A 15,993-nucleotide genomic window follows, 5' to 3' on the forward strand; every position below is an offset into this window, starting at 1 on the left:
TAACAGAAGGAATGAATAAACCTACTTTTAAAAACTGTAAGTATATTGTCAAGAATGATCTCCATTTCTGTACTGCACCCAATTCTCATATAGTCAGTATATTTAATAATCACCTACTCTGTGTCAAGTGCTATCCTAAGCACTGGATAAACAAAAAAAAAAAGGTCAAAAGACAGAATCTGATCTCGAGGAAGTTAAAATCTAGTGGGGGAGACAGCAAGCAAACAAATATGTACATACCACCAATATATGGGGGATTTTTGAAATAGGAAATAAAAATAAGATGGGGAAGATAGGAGAATAAGGAGTAGTCAGATATTTAGAGGGGGAATCAGAAGAGAGAAACAAGAAAGTCCTGTCCTGAAAGCTTAAAAGAGAAGAAAGGATCAAAGAACAGAACTGACTTTGTTGTGTTGTCCACAAAAGGATATACTTCGGCCCATCAGTGAGTGACTACTGCAGGGAGGCTCATTCTGCCTTGAGATAAGGAAAACATTCCTAATCATTTAAATAATTAGAATTATCTTACAGTAGCATAAACATTTAATAATGTGCCTACTGTGTACCAGGAAATTGAAAACAGAAGAGAAACATTCTTTTCAAATGGGAGAAACTGTAGAAGCCTATCAAGAATGTCCACTAAATGAACACATACTTTGGGGAGGGAGGACTTGAGTGACTTCGAGAGTTAAGAAAGACCTCTCAGTTATTAAGGGGGGAGATGGCATTGAGGGGGATGCCTGTTTCAACCAAGGATCAGATGGTTGCTCTCTATGATGTTTTCCAAATGTGAGATTCTATGGCCGGGGTCTGGGAGGATGGGATGAGGAACAATTGTTTCTAGTAATGGATCTGAGAGCTTCTGCCATGTGAAAATATGAGTGGCCCAAAGTATAAATTTGGTATGAAGCAGTGTGATTCCCTCAGCAGAATTTCTGTTCTTTTTCAAAATTCTATCCCAAGGATCCTCTTTTAAAAAATAATAATAATATAAGGAATCACTTTCTGCGTATCCCCTCAGCTTGAGAGCCCTTAGAATCCACTAAGAATTGTTGCTTTGGGGCAGCTAGTTGGTATAGTAGATAGAACACCAGTCCTGAAGTCAGTAGGACCTGAGTTCAAATCTGGCTTCAGACACTTAACATGTCCTGGCTGTGTGACCCTGGGCAAATCACTTAATCCCAATTGCCTCAGCAAAAAAATAAATAAATAAATAAAGATAAATGTTGCTTCATCAGTGAGAAACACAACATATTTAACTGAAATATACTTTAGAACAGAGGAACGTAGCAGAGGATCTTTTTCTAACTCTCTCTTGAAAGAGTTGGGTTTAATTCCTTACACATAGGTTCTTTCTGGAGAGGAGTGAAAAGTTTCTGCTGGTCTGATTGTGTGCATGTGACACAGGTATATTAATCGTAATTTTAAAAGATAACATCCATAAAGCAAACAAAATGGTAAATTACTCTATAGCCTCATGGTATTTTTTATAGTTTGCAATAAAACATAAAGCTCATTCCCTAGAGCCTGCCCTGGAAAGGTTGCCTAACTTTCCATAAAATGAAAGGGAGGATTGGGTGCTGAATTTGACCCCAAAAGAGGCTCTCAGGAAGCAAGTTCACTTTTTAGGCTAAATCTCTACTTCAAATATGTTCAATTCCCTTTTCATACAACTCCTGTTTGAATTAAATGACTGAAATCTTTTATTGGATTCCTTCTTTTCCGGCAGCTTCTTGTAAGTTTTAATTCAGTGCTTGAGAAGAGGATGATTTATTTTATTTTATTTTTTATAAAGCTTTTTTTTTTCAAAATACGTACATTCACTCTTGAAAAACCTTGTGTTTCATATTTTTTTCCCTCCCTTCCCTCACTCTCTCCCCTAAATGGCAAGTTATCCAATATATGTTAAACTTGTACAATTTTTCTACACATATTGGAGATCAGTTTTAACTAAGGAAGTAGAAGATGTTTATTTCTGGATTTGGATTTGGGTTTTACAATAGCCATCAATCAAATCTCTCTTTGCTTTCCTCACAGGGTACGTTACATCTTGAATGTTACTCGGGAAATAGATAACTTCTTCCCAGGAGTCTTTGAGTATCATAACATCCGGGTGTATGACGAGGAAGCCACAGATCTGCTCGCCTACTGGAATGACACTTACAAATTCATCTCCAAAGCCAAGTAAGCACAGAAATGTATTTTCTTTTCTGTTATTTTCTCTTGCTGTCACCACCTTGAGGTAAAACTTGGAATATGTGAATATACCCTTGAGATAATTCAGAAAAAAAAGGTAAGAAAAATGGTTAAATAACTGAGATTACAATGCCTAAAGGAGTAACGTTAATCTTCAGAAATATGAAGCCTTTATAGGAAGCAGATGTTGGCTATCTACTGTGCACAAAATAGAGAAAACTGCCACAAATTACAGCAGGAGGGATTTAGATTAGCCAGAAAGAAGAACTTTCAGACTGTAATTCTTTAGTTGGCAGAGAGGTCATAGAGCCTCCCTCCTCAAAGCATTCTCATTTAGAAGAGATGACTTATATACAATTGTCTCTGGACATAAGTGTTAGATTAAACATTCTTTGGAAAGCTTTCCCTACCCTTTTGTTTTATTAAGATGTCATTCTAAATCAGGGGTCAGCAATTTGACCCACCGCCTCTACAAAAATAGATCCCATAAGCTAAGAATGGCTTTTACATTCTTGAATACAGTTTTATTATCCTGTGTTCTGATCACTCCTAGGTCCTTACTAAGAAAATTGTTCACCAAGTAGCTTTTCTTTATATTTATACAGTATACCTTTTATGCTATAAACTTTCTTTCCATCCATTTTCTTTAATCATATATTAAGGTCTTCAAAAACAGTCTTATTTATCCATATCTTCAAACAGGATCACATTCAGATCATTCAGGAAAATGGGAATCTTTTACTTTTAAAACTCTCCAGCAGAGAATCTATGACTTTTCATTATCTCCATGGTCAGGATTTTTTTTTTTGACTACTCTGAATCCTTTTTACTCTTAAGTTAGAACTCTCTAAGAAACTGACTCGGTTTCCTTGGGGATCAGAGTGTTTGGAAAAGTATCCCAAAAGAATATTCTACCTTCTGACCTAAGAAGAACTCTTTGTATTATTTACACTTCATCCATTAAATCTTGGCTTAAGGGTCAGAGTCCTTACTTTTCATGGACATTCTCTAGGCTCAGAGATCTACTCTTTTGTTAAATTTGTTGAATTCATAATCCAAAGCTTCACTCAACCAGTCAAGAAACTTTGTGATCAAGAGCTAGAGCTGGATGTGGACATTTGGATATTCCCCTCCCACACTGACACCAATGGCAACCTAGTCATGGCGAGCAAGAGGAAAAGACAATCTCACAAATTATGACTTTTCCCCAAACCCAGAAAAAGAATGGTTCAGACTAATACTTCCAAAGTTCATAGAATTCACTCTTTTTTCCCAAAATCTTGCATAGGCTTAGAATTGAAAAATCACGAAGTTCTGAAGCCAGAAGGGAACTCAAAGATGAGTCCAACATTCTTATTTTATAAGTGAAGAATCAGAGAAGCAGAGCAACTAAGTTGTCAGAGCCTGTTCCACCCAGTACTGCTGAGCTCACTTTGCCCAGACCAGAAATCCTCAGTCTGTGCTCCAGATTGAATAGCAGCCATCCTTTTCATCTGTCCTGCAGGGTTTTACTTTGCCATTCTTGATAACAATATCCCCAAGCACATGTTCCATATTGGAGGGTCTATTTTGTGATTCAGGAACCAGAGAATGTTCTCAATGCTTATTTTGAAGTAATGGCTTAATAGGTTCCTTTAAAAGCTGAATGAGAAGTGGGAGGGAGAAAAAAACACTTCAAATTTATCATTTTATATCTGCGCATGTGCTTCCCAATACTGTCATGAGAGGATTTTCATGGCCTTTGTTGAGAAGAGTTAGAAACCATCCCTTGTAAAGGCATATTCCCTCCACAGTAGATTTTATATTTACTTTGTATTCTTGGTTTGTACAAAAATTGGTAGTTTCTGAGGTCTGCAGACACAGACTGGGAACTTGACCCATTAAGAAAACCTGGACTTGATGGAAGACCAATACAAAGCACATGCTCACTCTTCCATCTGAGTTACTTGGCTTTAGCCTATTTAGCAGAAATGAGAAAATGTCCTGGTACTGAAAAGGAGGTAAATGTCATTCAATGCATTGGGAGAAACTAGATGGATTCCATGCAGTCAGCATTTATTTAAACACCTGCCATTCTCAGCACTGGATCCTGAAAAAACAGAGATAAAGAAGAAGTCCTTGCCTTCAAGGTGCTTACAGTCTCATTTGGGAGCTAAGACTGGTGTATGGTACAAGTAAGAGCAGATTCTCATCAGAAAGGTGCCAGCCCAAGTAGTTAGCAAGCGCTGAGGGCTCCGTACCCTTTCATCAGACTGGGATTGGTGTCAATGTGGGAAGAAGCATTCAGACATCCCCATCCAATTCTAATCTTTGATCAGAAAGCATCTTTATTGGCCGAGTGTGTAAGCTCAGAATTATAAATCCAAAACATTTTATAAATCCAATCCAGTCTTCCAGCCCACATTCTCTGAATTCCCAGAACATTCACTTACCTAGAATACTTGCTTATTTTAGCACATAATTAAATAACTGCCTTGTAGTATTATTTCAGTATTTTATGAGTCTACCATAGAGTCCTTAGCAAGAGTAAACTCCAGACGTCCATTCTGACCAAATGAATTTTTCCTCATAGAGAACTGACCACACAGAGAGAAAGACAGAGACAGAGAGACAGTATTTTTTGAGTTGGTAGAGCAGCTCTTTAGCTCAGCTTATGTCTAGTGAAACAAAAGTTAGGTGGGTCACAATTCATTTTTGAAATCTTTAAAATACCACTTCTTCCTGAACAGATGATAGAATTGAATGTAGTAGGTGTAACTCCTGCTCCATAAGTTCTGATAGCTCAACTTCTGGATATCTTGGTCCAGATAGCTCTGCTCTAGGTCATTGGGTGGTAGTTCTGATTTTGCTTTTTTCTCCTCCCCAAAACTAGATGGATGGGTCACAGCGTGGTGAACAGTGATATCTAAGAACATGTTTGGATGAGGGAGAGGAATTAGTTTCATGTGACTCGTGTTTTCTTCCCAGGGACCAAACACCTGCTGGAACTTAACAGGAGAATGTTCAGGACATTTCTAGCACAGTGAATCACTGTGGTTTTTGAGAGACAGTGATTGGCAGAGGTTAAAAAATACTTCTGATGCCTGTGGGGACATTCACCTACCCCACACCCAGATGGAGCCAATTTCTAAATGGAAATTCCCTTCTAGTGGATAATCATGTTTCACCAATTTAACCAGGAGGCGTTTCCACTGCCCCCCAATGTGATGGGAAAGAGATGTGTGTGTACATTTGAAGTATTTGCAAGAAAGGGACAGCAGAGGCTTGAGATACAACTTTCAAAATATATTTTTCCATCTCTTTTCCCTCAAATTCATGACACCAGGAAACATGGCTCTAAATGCCTCGTGCACTGCAAGATGGGGGTGAGCCGGTCCGCCTCCACTGTGATCGCTTATGCTATGAAGGAGTATGGCTGGAACTTGGACCGTGCCTATGACTATGTGAAAGAAAGGCGCACCGTCACCAAGCCCAACCCCAGCTTCATGAGGCAGCTGGAGGAGTACCAAGGCATCCTGCTGGCCAGGTGAGTCGGAAGCTTACCAAGGAAAGCCTTGCCAGGCTCTTGGCTGTTTCTTTGGTTTGGTCCAAACCTGAGGTGCATTTCAGAAACTGCATTAGGTGCTAAGGCCCTGCAGTGCCAAGTGAGGGGCACACAGCCCATCAGTCAGCCAGTCAACAAACATTACAGTGTTTTCTCTGTGCCCCACATTGTGCTCACAGGGTCAGCATCTGTCTTGCATAAGACCTAAACCCAGGTCTTCCTAATTTTGTTGTGTCTGGTCTGTATGCCACACATAGTAGGTGCAGAAGAAATGTTGGCTGAATTGGAAGTAACATATTAGCTTAATCAAAAAGTCATGTGTACATCTCTACTGAAGTAGGAAAGATTTTTCTGGAGAACCAGCTGTTCCTGACAGTAGTTTGGCAGCTGCTTACAAAATGTGAAACAGAAAATTTATTCAGTAATGAATTTCCCTTTCCTTGATGATCAGGATCCCTTTTGTGGTGACACTTCTCCCAGGAAAGATTCAGTGCTTCTAATGGACTTTAGACCTGGCCGATTAAGATCCTGGAGGCGGGCACCTTGAGACTTGCTGGGTTTGCTTGGGTTTTCCACTTAAGCATGGCCCTAGGTTGTTATTGGATGGTGTAAGCAAAACTGACTAAAAGCATGTGGGCTTGGGGCCAGGTTTTTACTCCATCAAGTCTCATGACCTGAAGTCTCTTCTCCAGATTCTGGGCAGTGTTTCCCTTGAGAAAAATAACTTAAACAGCTTTTCCAGACCTTCCCGGGCAAAGGGACCACCCTCTCACCCCTTACAGCCACAACATAGGTCACAACATAGCATCATGGTTTCCACTAAAAAAAAACAAAACTTCATATTTACTTGGTATTTGGCATGACTTCATGTGAGCTGTTCCGTTAGGAGACTGGGAGGATACCCTGGTCTCCTCAGCTTAAAGTGAATGTGCAGGGTTTTGTGGGGCTTGGTAACATTTCTAAATCTAGCTTGGGAAGTAGTTCCCAGAAGCCCTTTTTTAAAAAAACCTGAGAGCATAGGAAGAGACATAAGCATTCTATATTCTTAGGCCCCCAAAAGGATGACAGGCAATGACCTTGCATGCCCCATGAAGAAGGACACTCGGTGGGCTTCCAGCCGGTGTTTGCTCTATTGTCTCAGCCACTACAAGTGCTGGAGACATGGATGGGGGGCGGAGTTTGAAACGATAAAGGCATTTCAGAGTGGGGGCTTCCCCAGCTGACTCCCTTCCCTGTGGCTCCTGGCCATTGTGGTATGTGAGAGCCCGGAAGAAGCAGAGGGACAAGTTCATTCTTTAAAAAAAGCCAAAAACTCCTTTTGGCCCAACTTGTCATTTTACAGTTAACAGAGGAGCTCCCAGTAAATTGGCAGCTTCTCTACAGCTGAGGACTTGGGACCACCCAGCCAGGAAATATCAGGAGCAGCACCTAGGCCCGAATCTTCCTGAGCCTGACAGGGCCAGTTCTCTGCCTGGCACCCTGTGGGGGGCAGCCAGCTGGAGGCACGGGATTGGAGATGGAGCGGTTGTCTGGGGGAAGCAGGGAAAAGGCTTTAGTGCTAGAAGCACAGAAGCTGCTCCTTGGAACCTAAGGAAGGACTCTCAGACTCTTTCCTATTGTCCAGCATTGTGGCCAACAAATTTAACTGGGGTGACACCAGACAAGCTCCCTGTTGTTCCTGGACCCACTGGTGACTGTGTGTGACGGTTAGGGTAGAGGGCCAGATGCCGAGGCCATCTCAGAAACCCCGAGAATTATGGGGAATCTTGCTGGTCAGAGCCCAGAAGGAGGGGCCATTTGTGACCTCTGGGTCTGCTCTCATTCTCCTGTTAGATCCGGTCTGGGTGTGGGCGCGTATATGGCACGCTATCAGCTGTTTGCTGCCCTGCACGCCAGCCAGCCGGCTACCTAAAGGTTGGTGTCCTGCTGGACACATTGGGCCACCATTTGCAAATGGACCATGGGTCAGTGTGTCACATCCTAGTTTATGGGGGAGGGGCTGCCCCAGATAAGCACGATCACATTTTTGGGCTGCCTGTCAGCAGCCAGGCAGGAGGCAAAGATTCTTGGCCCCACCCATGAGCTGGTACCTCCTGCTCTGTCCTCCTCCTCCCCTTTGGAAAAGGCACTGGGGAGGGGCCGGGCAAGGCTCTCCTGGTACATGCTCAGATGTGCGTTTCCTTAAAGATGCCTGAAAAGGCTCATGGCCCCCACACCCCGCCAGGGGAGCCCAGGCCTTTGTTGGTGACTGAAGTGTGATCATGATCACACTGGCTTTCCTTGAGAGAGCCTAAAGCAGTTGCCCTTGGGTGATACAATCACACCCTATGTAAGGAGGGATTGGGATCTGTTCTGAAATCCCTAGTTTATTGGCAGGGTCGGGGAGCCCTAAATGCCTTTCTTCTGGTCATCATTGGGTGGCTGGTATAGAAGTAAGGGTTTTGTAAAAAGGGGAGAAGTCCTTTCATTTGGCAGCTGAGCTCAAAACCACGATTTAAAGATTTCCAATTTTTCACAAGGTTTCTCATGCCCTAGGAAGGGAAGAACAGCAGGTTTTGCTTTTCCTATTTGCAGGAGCCTGGAGGCAAGACAGATTCTCCTTCCCTGAGGGAGCCTTCGCTCCATTCCCAAACAGTTGGCAGCTCCCCACACGTGGCAGGTGCCCTGCTCGTCCTGCACAGACCCAGTGTCACCCACAGTGGTGAGATGATTTAGTATCAGTCACTGCACTCAGTAAATGTCACTTGCCACCTTCCGTAGGTTTTCCCTGCTTCCAAATGCAGATCAAAGGCCAACCAAGGCAGAAAAGGACCCAGGGCTGATGCTTTTAAGCATCTGTGCTTTGTTGCCCGCTCTTGGCAGCTTGCTTCCTGTCACCTGCCAGATAACAGGTGGGGGAGCCAGACAGAGTTAAAAATTAAACAGGTTAAAAGGAACATTGAGCAGTTGTGTCACTTTCAGCAGGACCAGCAGCAAGGCTTCAGAAACCTCTTGGTAGGTAGGCTTGCTCACAGGCGTGCGCACACATGCTTGCATACAACAGACGCGTGCACACCCTCATGGACGCACCCTCCACTGTTGGAGAAGGGGCCCGGTCAGTGGCTGTTCATGTGGCACTTGGAAATCTTCCCAAGGCTCTTCGCCACAAAATGGGAACGAGGCATCCTCAGGCTTGTCTCTAGATTCAGGGCCATGTGAGCCAGCTTTGTCCCTCCTAGTGCATTACTCCAGGAGAGGAGGGGGCAGCCCAAGTGGGACATCAGTTGCCTTTTCAGAAATCTCTGTTAGCTGATCTATCTTCCTAATGCTTCTGCAACCTCCATTCCATCAATATAGACCCTGATTTACCAGATATCAGTGGGAGGCTCCAAAACATGAAAAAAAAAAAAAAAAGGCTTCTTGGGCTATTCAACATGGAACAGAGACGTTTTGAAATCATTTGTCCTAAAATGGGGGTCCCCGTGGGACCTGACGGCGTTCATTTGCCCACTGGCCGTGGAGTAACCTGCATTCTGACCCCCTTGGATATAGTAGAGAGCCTGAGTGACTTCTTATTCCTGGGAATTCTGCCTAAATGATCTGACAGAATAGGAATTTGCCAGAGGAGTCCAGATTTTGCCCCACCCTGGGCTTGGGGTCTCTCTTGGCTCGTCTGGAAATCCTCCTGGTCAATAGATGCTACAGGAATGAGTAGAGAACCTCAGGAGGGAGAGAGTTAGAAGGGGACTCGGGAAACAGAACAGACCTGGGGAAATCCCGGCAGCGGCACAGCCCCGAGGTTCTGCCTCCCGGCCCTCTGCCCACATGGATTAGGTGGCACGTTGTCGCCGCCTAGAGGCAGCTAGTCACCCTGCAGCTCAAACCTGTCATCTCCAGCCCCCAGCCCTCCAGTGTGGGTCAGATGCCGCTGCCCAGTCAGACGGGCAGGAGCCTGAGAACAGCACTGGCTGCTCACAGTGCAGGCACACGACCTAGATGGAATCCCCCCAGAAAAGCTGTGGAGGTCATCCTGGACGGGCTCTGCCGGCGTTCGGAAGGATCCGTGCTTTCCTGGCAGGGTGACCTTGCCCTGGTCCGGTCAGAGCCCCTCCAGGAAATAACTGAAAACGTGCCTGCAGCTTCCAGCCTTCTCCGGGCCCGCCTCCACCTTCCCTCTCATTCCAAGCTGCCTGTTCTCATGATCTCTTTGTGCTTGTTGAGATGCTCAGTGGTTTTCATGCAGAAACCTCTTTCCAAAGGGCCCACGCTTGAGGCCCTTGGTGCTCTCTAACCTGCATCATCGCTTCCCCCATGATGTACTTTCCCATGGAGCACCTGTGCCCTCCTTGTTGACCTCCTCCTAATCCCACTCCCTTCAAGCCCAGCATGGCCTTCCCCCTTCTGGGAGCCTTAGCCCAGACTGAGGTCCCACAATGCACAAGATAATGAGACTCTGGAAGCAGTCTGGGGTTGGACTTGTGGTTCACTGTTTTGAAGCACTAACTTTAGATGTTTCCCTGTTTTCCTCAACAGCAAACAACGGCACAATAAGCTCTGGCGATCCCACTCTGATAGCGACCTCTCGGACCACCACGAGCCAATCCGCCAATCAGGACTGGAGCTTAACCGGAAAGAGATCACCACCTCAGCAGACCAGATCACCGACGCAAAGACTGCTGAGAGCCACCCCCCGATAACCCCTGTCTTTGTGGAGCACAGGCTCCCCCAAGATGTCAACACACATGAACTGTGCACTAAAGAGAGAATGATCTGCTTAGAGTTTACGTCTAGAGAATTTCATACGGGACAAATTGAGGACGAAATAAATCTCAATAACATTAATGGGTGTTCAGCCGGGTGTTGCCTGAGCGAATCCAAATTTCCTCTTGACAATTGCCATGCATCTGAAGCCTTAATCCAGCCTGAAAACCCCTTGGAGATCCCCACACAGTTCCCAGACTTGACAGTGGAAGATTTGGAGACGGACGCACTCAAAACAGACATCAGTGTCCATTTGCTCCCCATGGAAGAGCTGACATCTCGCTTGAGAGACCTCCCGGGGTCTCCAGACCCCGACTCGCCTGGTCCCCAACTCTGTCCCCAGCCTGCGGCGTCAGACTTCAGTGCCGATCGCATCGATTTCTTCAGTGCCTTGGAGAAGTTTGTGGAGCTCTCCCAGGAGACGCGCCCCCGCTCCTGCTCGCACTCCAGGCCTGAGGAAGCGGGGGTGGGGAGGAATGGTGGAGTTCGGCTGTCAGTGCTAGAAACAGCCCCTTCGGAGGTGACCCCCGAGGGGCAGAGAAGCAGCTCCTCCAGCAATACCCCCCATGTGTCAGGAGAGTCTTCCATGGATGAAGACCAGCCAAAGGTGAGGCTCCCAGAAGGCCTCTGCCAGAGCCAGGGGCCCAAGTACTCCAGGAGCTGCACTTTGTCGCAGCTCTGATTAGCAGCAGGGAGCTGTGGGAGCGTAGGGGGCCTGGGCGGTGCAGCAGCAGCTGGGGAAAGACTCCCAGGGATGTTTTTGCTTTTGGGAGGGTGCTTCCCCTGGGCCTTTAGGCCTGTCCAAAGATCTGGCCAAGGCAGACAACACAGATGAAACAGACATGTTCCGGTGTCTCCCCTAAATTAAGAATCTGCCCCTCATTGAGGGGAAGTATTGACACGTGCAGAAGTGGAGGCAGCGTCTGGTACCACTGAAGTCCACCTTTGATTGAATTGACCCCTCGGGATGGGCAGCATCCCTGCTTGGCGCCCAGTGGGAGCCTCTGCAGCCAGGGTCCTATTATCCCCGGGGTCCCTCCCATATCTTAGCTTCCTACCAGGTGGGCAACTCGGGGTGCAATGGATAAACAGCTGGACTGGAATTGGGAAGAACTGAGATCAGTTCCAACTCCAAACACTTGGCAGCTCTGTGACCCAGGCAAAGCCACTTCACCAGTGTTTGCCTCCTAAGCTATAACATGGGGAATTATAATGGCATCCACCTCCCAGGGCTGGGAACGTCACATGAGATACTCTTCATCCCGTGCTTTTCAGACCTTAAAGCACCACAGAAACGCTAGACATTGTTTTATTGAGTAGTTTGTGGGCATCTTCAGAGTGGAGAAGGGGGCGCCTCCACTTAAGTGCCTGCCTCATTCTACTCCATCTCCTTAGCTGGCCCATGTTACGTTCCTGTCCCTTTTCTGTTAAGAGGTCTATAAACCACTTGGTTAGTGGCTCTTTTCCGATCATAGTCACAGAATCACAGAGTTTCAGAATAGGGAATGAGTTTGGTGGCCACCTTGTCCAGCCCCTACCCAAAATGCCCCCCTTCCACCTTGACAGTCCTGACTGAAATATCCTTCTGCAGAGTTATCTTCAATTCTGTCTCTGCAGGCCAGGGCCTGGAGATACCCTCGTGAGTCTTGGCACACTCGGTTCTTCCTGACCTCCCAGAGATGCGGCTGACCCTCAGTAGTCTCTGCTCTCAGTTTCTGTCTCCTTGAAGAGAAGGACCAGGGTAGTTCCTAGGGAAATCTCCCATCCCAACTATTCATCCTGTAGAGTATTCCCAGTCTATGCCCCTTTGCATGATTGAAATAACCCTGTCTGACTGGAGTAGGAGCCGACTGGCATTTTCTTTGGCTTTAGCTGGAGAAGCCACTTGAGAACCCATAAGTAAATTAGTAAAGGCTATAAACTGCTTTTTAAGTTTGCTACTAATACACATGGTCAAGATTCCCAAAAAGCATAAACCCACCGAGTAAATGTCGTGTAAAAGCAGCCAATGAAACTTAGTAGTGATTCCATCAGTCAGTGTTCCCTGCACTCTCAGTTCCACAGCAGGCAGTAGGAGACCATTATAATTTTAATGTTCAGGACATCTTCCTCAGCTCAAAACAAATAGCTATGGAAGTCTCACATGCTCACACTTTAGACACACTATATATTCATAGTTAAATAGATTTTCTTTCTAGAATCAAGTGACTGTTAATAGTTACATTTTCAACCAAATTAATTTACTGTAAATATCTTTTTCTTCTTTTCTCTTAGGACATCTCTGAAGTGACTAGCCCAGAGGACATGATGCAATCTCACTCAGAAAATGCTATTTCAGTGAAAGAAATTGTCACTGAAATTGAATCCATCAATCAAGGAATTGGGCAGTGTCAGCAGAAGGTAGATATCCTGTCCAACCCATGCCAAACACCAAAGAGAAACACTATCCACGAATTGCCGGTCTTTGAGACAACCTGGGCCTCTGAGAATAAACCCATCCACCTGGACCAGAAGGAGGGAGTTTGCACACTGCAGCCTGAGCTGGCAAAGGCAGACCAGGAAGCTATGCTGATGGCCCCAGTCCCCCTGGAAGACCCAGAAGGAGACCTAACTGAGGAAGACCCAGAGTCACGAGGTCCAGGTTTGAACCCAGCACTCAAATGGTGCCCTGGGTCTGTGAGGCGGGCAACCTTGGAGTTTGAAGAACGGTTGAGACAGGAGCAAGAACACCATAGTGCCGCTCCCCTCTGCGCGCTGCCCACTCGCAAGAACTCCAGGAATGATTCCACTGGGCCTGATGGAACCCCAAGAAACAAGAATGATGAGCCCGCCCCGGAACCTGCCTCAGGCCCTAAAGACCTGGAATCGGGCAAGGCCAGAGCAAAGGACAGCATGGGGGAGGGCTTCCCTGCCCAGCAGGACCAGGCATCTGCGCCGCTGGCATTCCACCCCGCTTTGCAAGAGCCCGCCCTGGCAGATGTTGGGGCAAAGCAGGGAGGGGCATCCAAGGAGCCCCCAGCGTCCAAGAAGAAGCCTTTTCCGGACCACCTTCCCAAAAGGTTTGAAGTCATTGAATACACGCCCATGGTGACATCTCCTGACCTCATATTTGACGTGGCTACAGCAGAAAAGAAGGCGGAAGTGGGGAAGATTGTGACGGTGGAGAACACCATCGTCGTGATGTGTTCTGTGGATGAAAATCTCAACACCACGCTGTGCCCAGAGCCAGCTTCTCCGCGTCCTCAAACACTCCCTCTTCCTCGTCCTGCGTCTCCTCAGCGCGATGGGGCTCCCCAAGCTGCCTTCACCCTGGGCAGTCCCGAAGAGGAGGAGGGCTGGAGTCCTCCTTCGGGGAGTCCTCTAGCACCCCTACCTTCAGGTGGCCTGGATTGCTCCCATCCCCAGGCTGTCCTCCACATAGAAGGGGTGACGCAGGAAAGCAGCACCACGGACAGTGAGCCCTCCTCCCAGCAGAGCTGCTGTGCTGACCATACCCCCAGCGGCACCCCCGAGCTCCCCGGGGAGGGGGAGGGGGCTCTGGTCCTGGGGGACAGTGAAAACCTCAGAGTGGTTGAGAACCCGCGGGAGGGGCACAAGACTACTCCCTGTGGTCTCCCATATAGTTCCAGTAGTGACAGTATAAAGAACCTCAGCCGGGGCACTAGGCTGGTGAAGAAGCATTCAAAAGAAATGGAGTCCCGAGTGCTTCGGCAGGCAGGACTCACCAGGCCGTCCCAGATGAAGCGCTCGGCTTCCTTAGCGAGGCTGGGTCACCTGAATCTGCACAAGAGCGGCGTGTCTGAGGTAGAGTTGGTGTCCCCCGAAGGCCTTCACCCCGACCTCCTCCAGCCTTTCATCGGGACGGGCCCAAAGGGGCCCTCCCTGGAAGAGCCCTCGGCCAGGCTCGGACCCCTCTCCCAGCACCTAGAGCCCACCACGTATTTTGTAGAGCCGCTGAGAATGGCGGAGTGCATGGCGCAGAGCAAGCCCGTCGAGCGGCCTCTGGCGCAGTATGCCAAAGAGCTGGGGTCGGCTCCGCAGGGCTCGCTCCCCGGTTCAGGACACGAATTGACTAGTTCTGGCGGGAGCCTCGGCTCGCCCCAGAGACAGCAGGGATTAGATCCTCCATGCCCCGGACCCGGCCTGACCGTAGCCGAGCGACCGCAGCATGGGAGAACTCAGCCTCTTAGGAGACTAAAAAAGTCCAATGACAAAAAGCGGACGACCAATCCCTTCTATAATACCATGTGATCTGGAGCCCACCCGGGACTTTTCAAGGGAAATGTGTGTTTGTAAAAGGGGCAGGTGTAATATGTAAGGAACATGCACTTTATTGGTTAATTTTCTATGTTTTGGTCATTTTACTATTGCTGGCGCATGCAGGGTGTGGGTTTTCTGTGTGTGACTGCGAGGCCATTTTATCCTTGGGGTTTTTGTTTTGTTTTGTTTTTAAAGAAACTCAGACAACCTCAAAAAAAAAAAGAAAAAACCACCTCATTTTCAAAGAACACCATCCAAAGCAAATTGCTGTTTTTCGGACACTCCCCCTGCTTCTTCTCTCCCGGTCCCAGAAGATGTGCACGCCTACAAGGCACAGGAAGGTGAAGCGAGAGACAGGGGGAGTGGAGGGAGGTAGACATTGGCAAAGCCCAAGCCGAAGGTCCTTCTGAGCATGCTCTTGAGTCTCAGGTTTGGCCACATGGGTCACGTGGAGAGATGGCAGAAGTCAAACTCCAGACCCTGGTCTCTTCCTTGAATGGGTGGCTTCTGCTTTGATTTTACAAGGGGCATTCACATAGCATCCATTTCTTCCCAACCTCTAGCTCTCAGTGTTTTGCTGAAGGGCTCAGCTGAAGGCAGGATTTGATTTACTAAACAGCTTCTTGTGGCACCAGAACAAAATCCGAAAAAGGCCTCCGGTGAGGAAGGTCTAGAGGCAGCCCTAGAAGCCCATCTCATGACCTGGTCTGTCCTTTCTGAACTGGATTCTGTATTCAGCCACTTTCTTAATCCTTTAGGGAAAAATGTTTTCAACAGAAATGAATGACCTGTTGAAAAACAGCAATCAAAAGATGAAGTGTTCTTTTTAAATGAACTGTCACTAGGGTTTTAACCCTTTCATTACTTGAATACTGCTGTGGGCCTTCTGAGTTTAATGGCCATATTTTCCCCCACGTTTTTATTTTTCTTCCCCATGCCGTGTTTCCTCCAATGCTGCCTATGTTTTGTGGGTAATTTTTTTTAATTATTTCATAGGAAACATTTGAATTGTTACATTACATGTGTATAGCCTCCATCAAATGCAAAGCTTTCTTTTCTATATTGTCACTGTTAACACTTGACGAAAGGTATTTTTCCTTTACTGGAAGTTTTGTCGTTTTCCTAAATTGTATATACAATATTTATGTAGATAATTTTGTTATTTTCTTACAGTTTGTTTTTTTTTTGTTTGTTTTTTTGGTGAGAGAGAGAGAGAGAGAGAGAGAGAGTGTGTGAGTGAGTGTGAGTGAGTG

General features: G+C 46.7%; 1 protein-coding gene across 5 annotated transcripts in view; it reads left to right on the plus strand.

Annotated features, from left to right (window-relative positions):
* The window catches only part of SSH2 (slingshot protein phosphatase 2), a 228,519-nt gene extending 212,625 nt beyond the window's left edge, over positions 1-15,894 (plus strand). For all 5 annotated transcript variants that reach the window (XM_051992246.1, XM_051992247.1, XM_051992248.1 and 2 more), the window contains 4 exons: positions 2,038-2,184; positions 5,522-5,722; positions 10,253-11,087; positions 12,755-15,894. In XM_051992246.1, coding sequence (XP_051848206.1) covers positions 2,038-2,184; positions 5,522-5,722; positions 10,253-11,087; positions 12,755-14,731 — 3,160 coding nt within the window. In that variant the 3' untranslated portion in view covers positions 14,732-15,894. The remainder of the gene's footprint in view (positions 1-2,037; positions 2,185-5,521; positions 5,723-10,252; positions 11,088-12,754) is intronic.
* The last annotated feature ends 99 nt before the right edge of the window (positions 15,895-15,993 follow it).

The sequence above is a fragment of the Antechinus flavipes genome, chromosome 4, assembly GCF_016432865.1.
Source record: "Antechinus flavipes isolate AdamAnt ecotype Samford, QLD, Australia chromosome 4, AdamAnt_v2, whole genome shotgun sequence".
In the NCBI taxonomy this organism is placed as follows: Eukaryota; Metazoa; Chordata; class Mammalia; order Dasyuromorphia; family Dasyuridae; genus Antechinus; species Antechinus flavipes.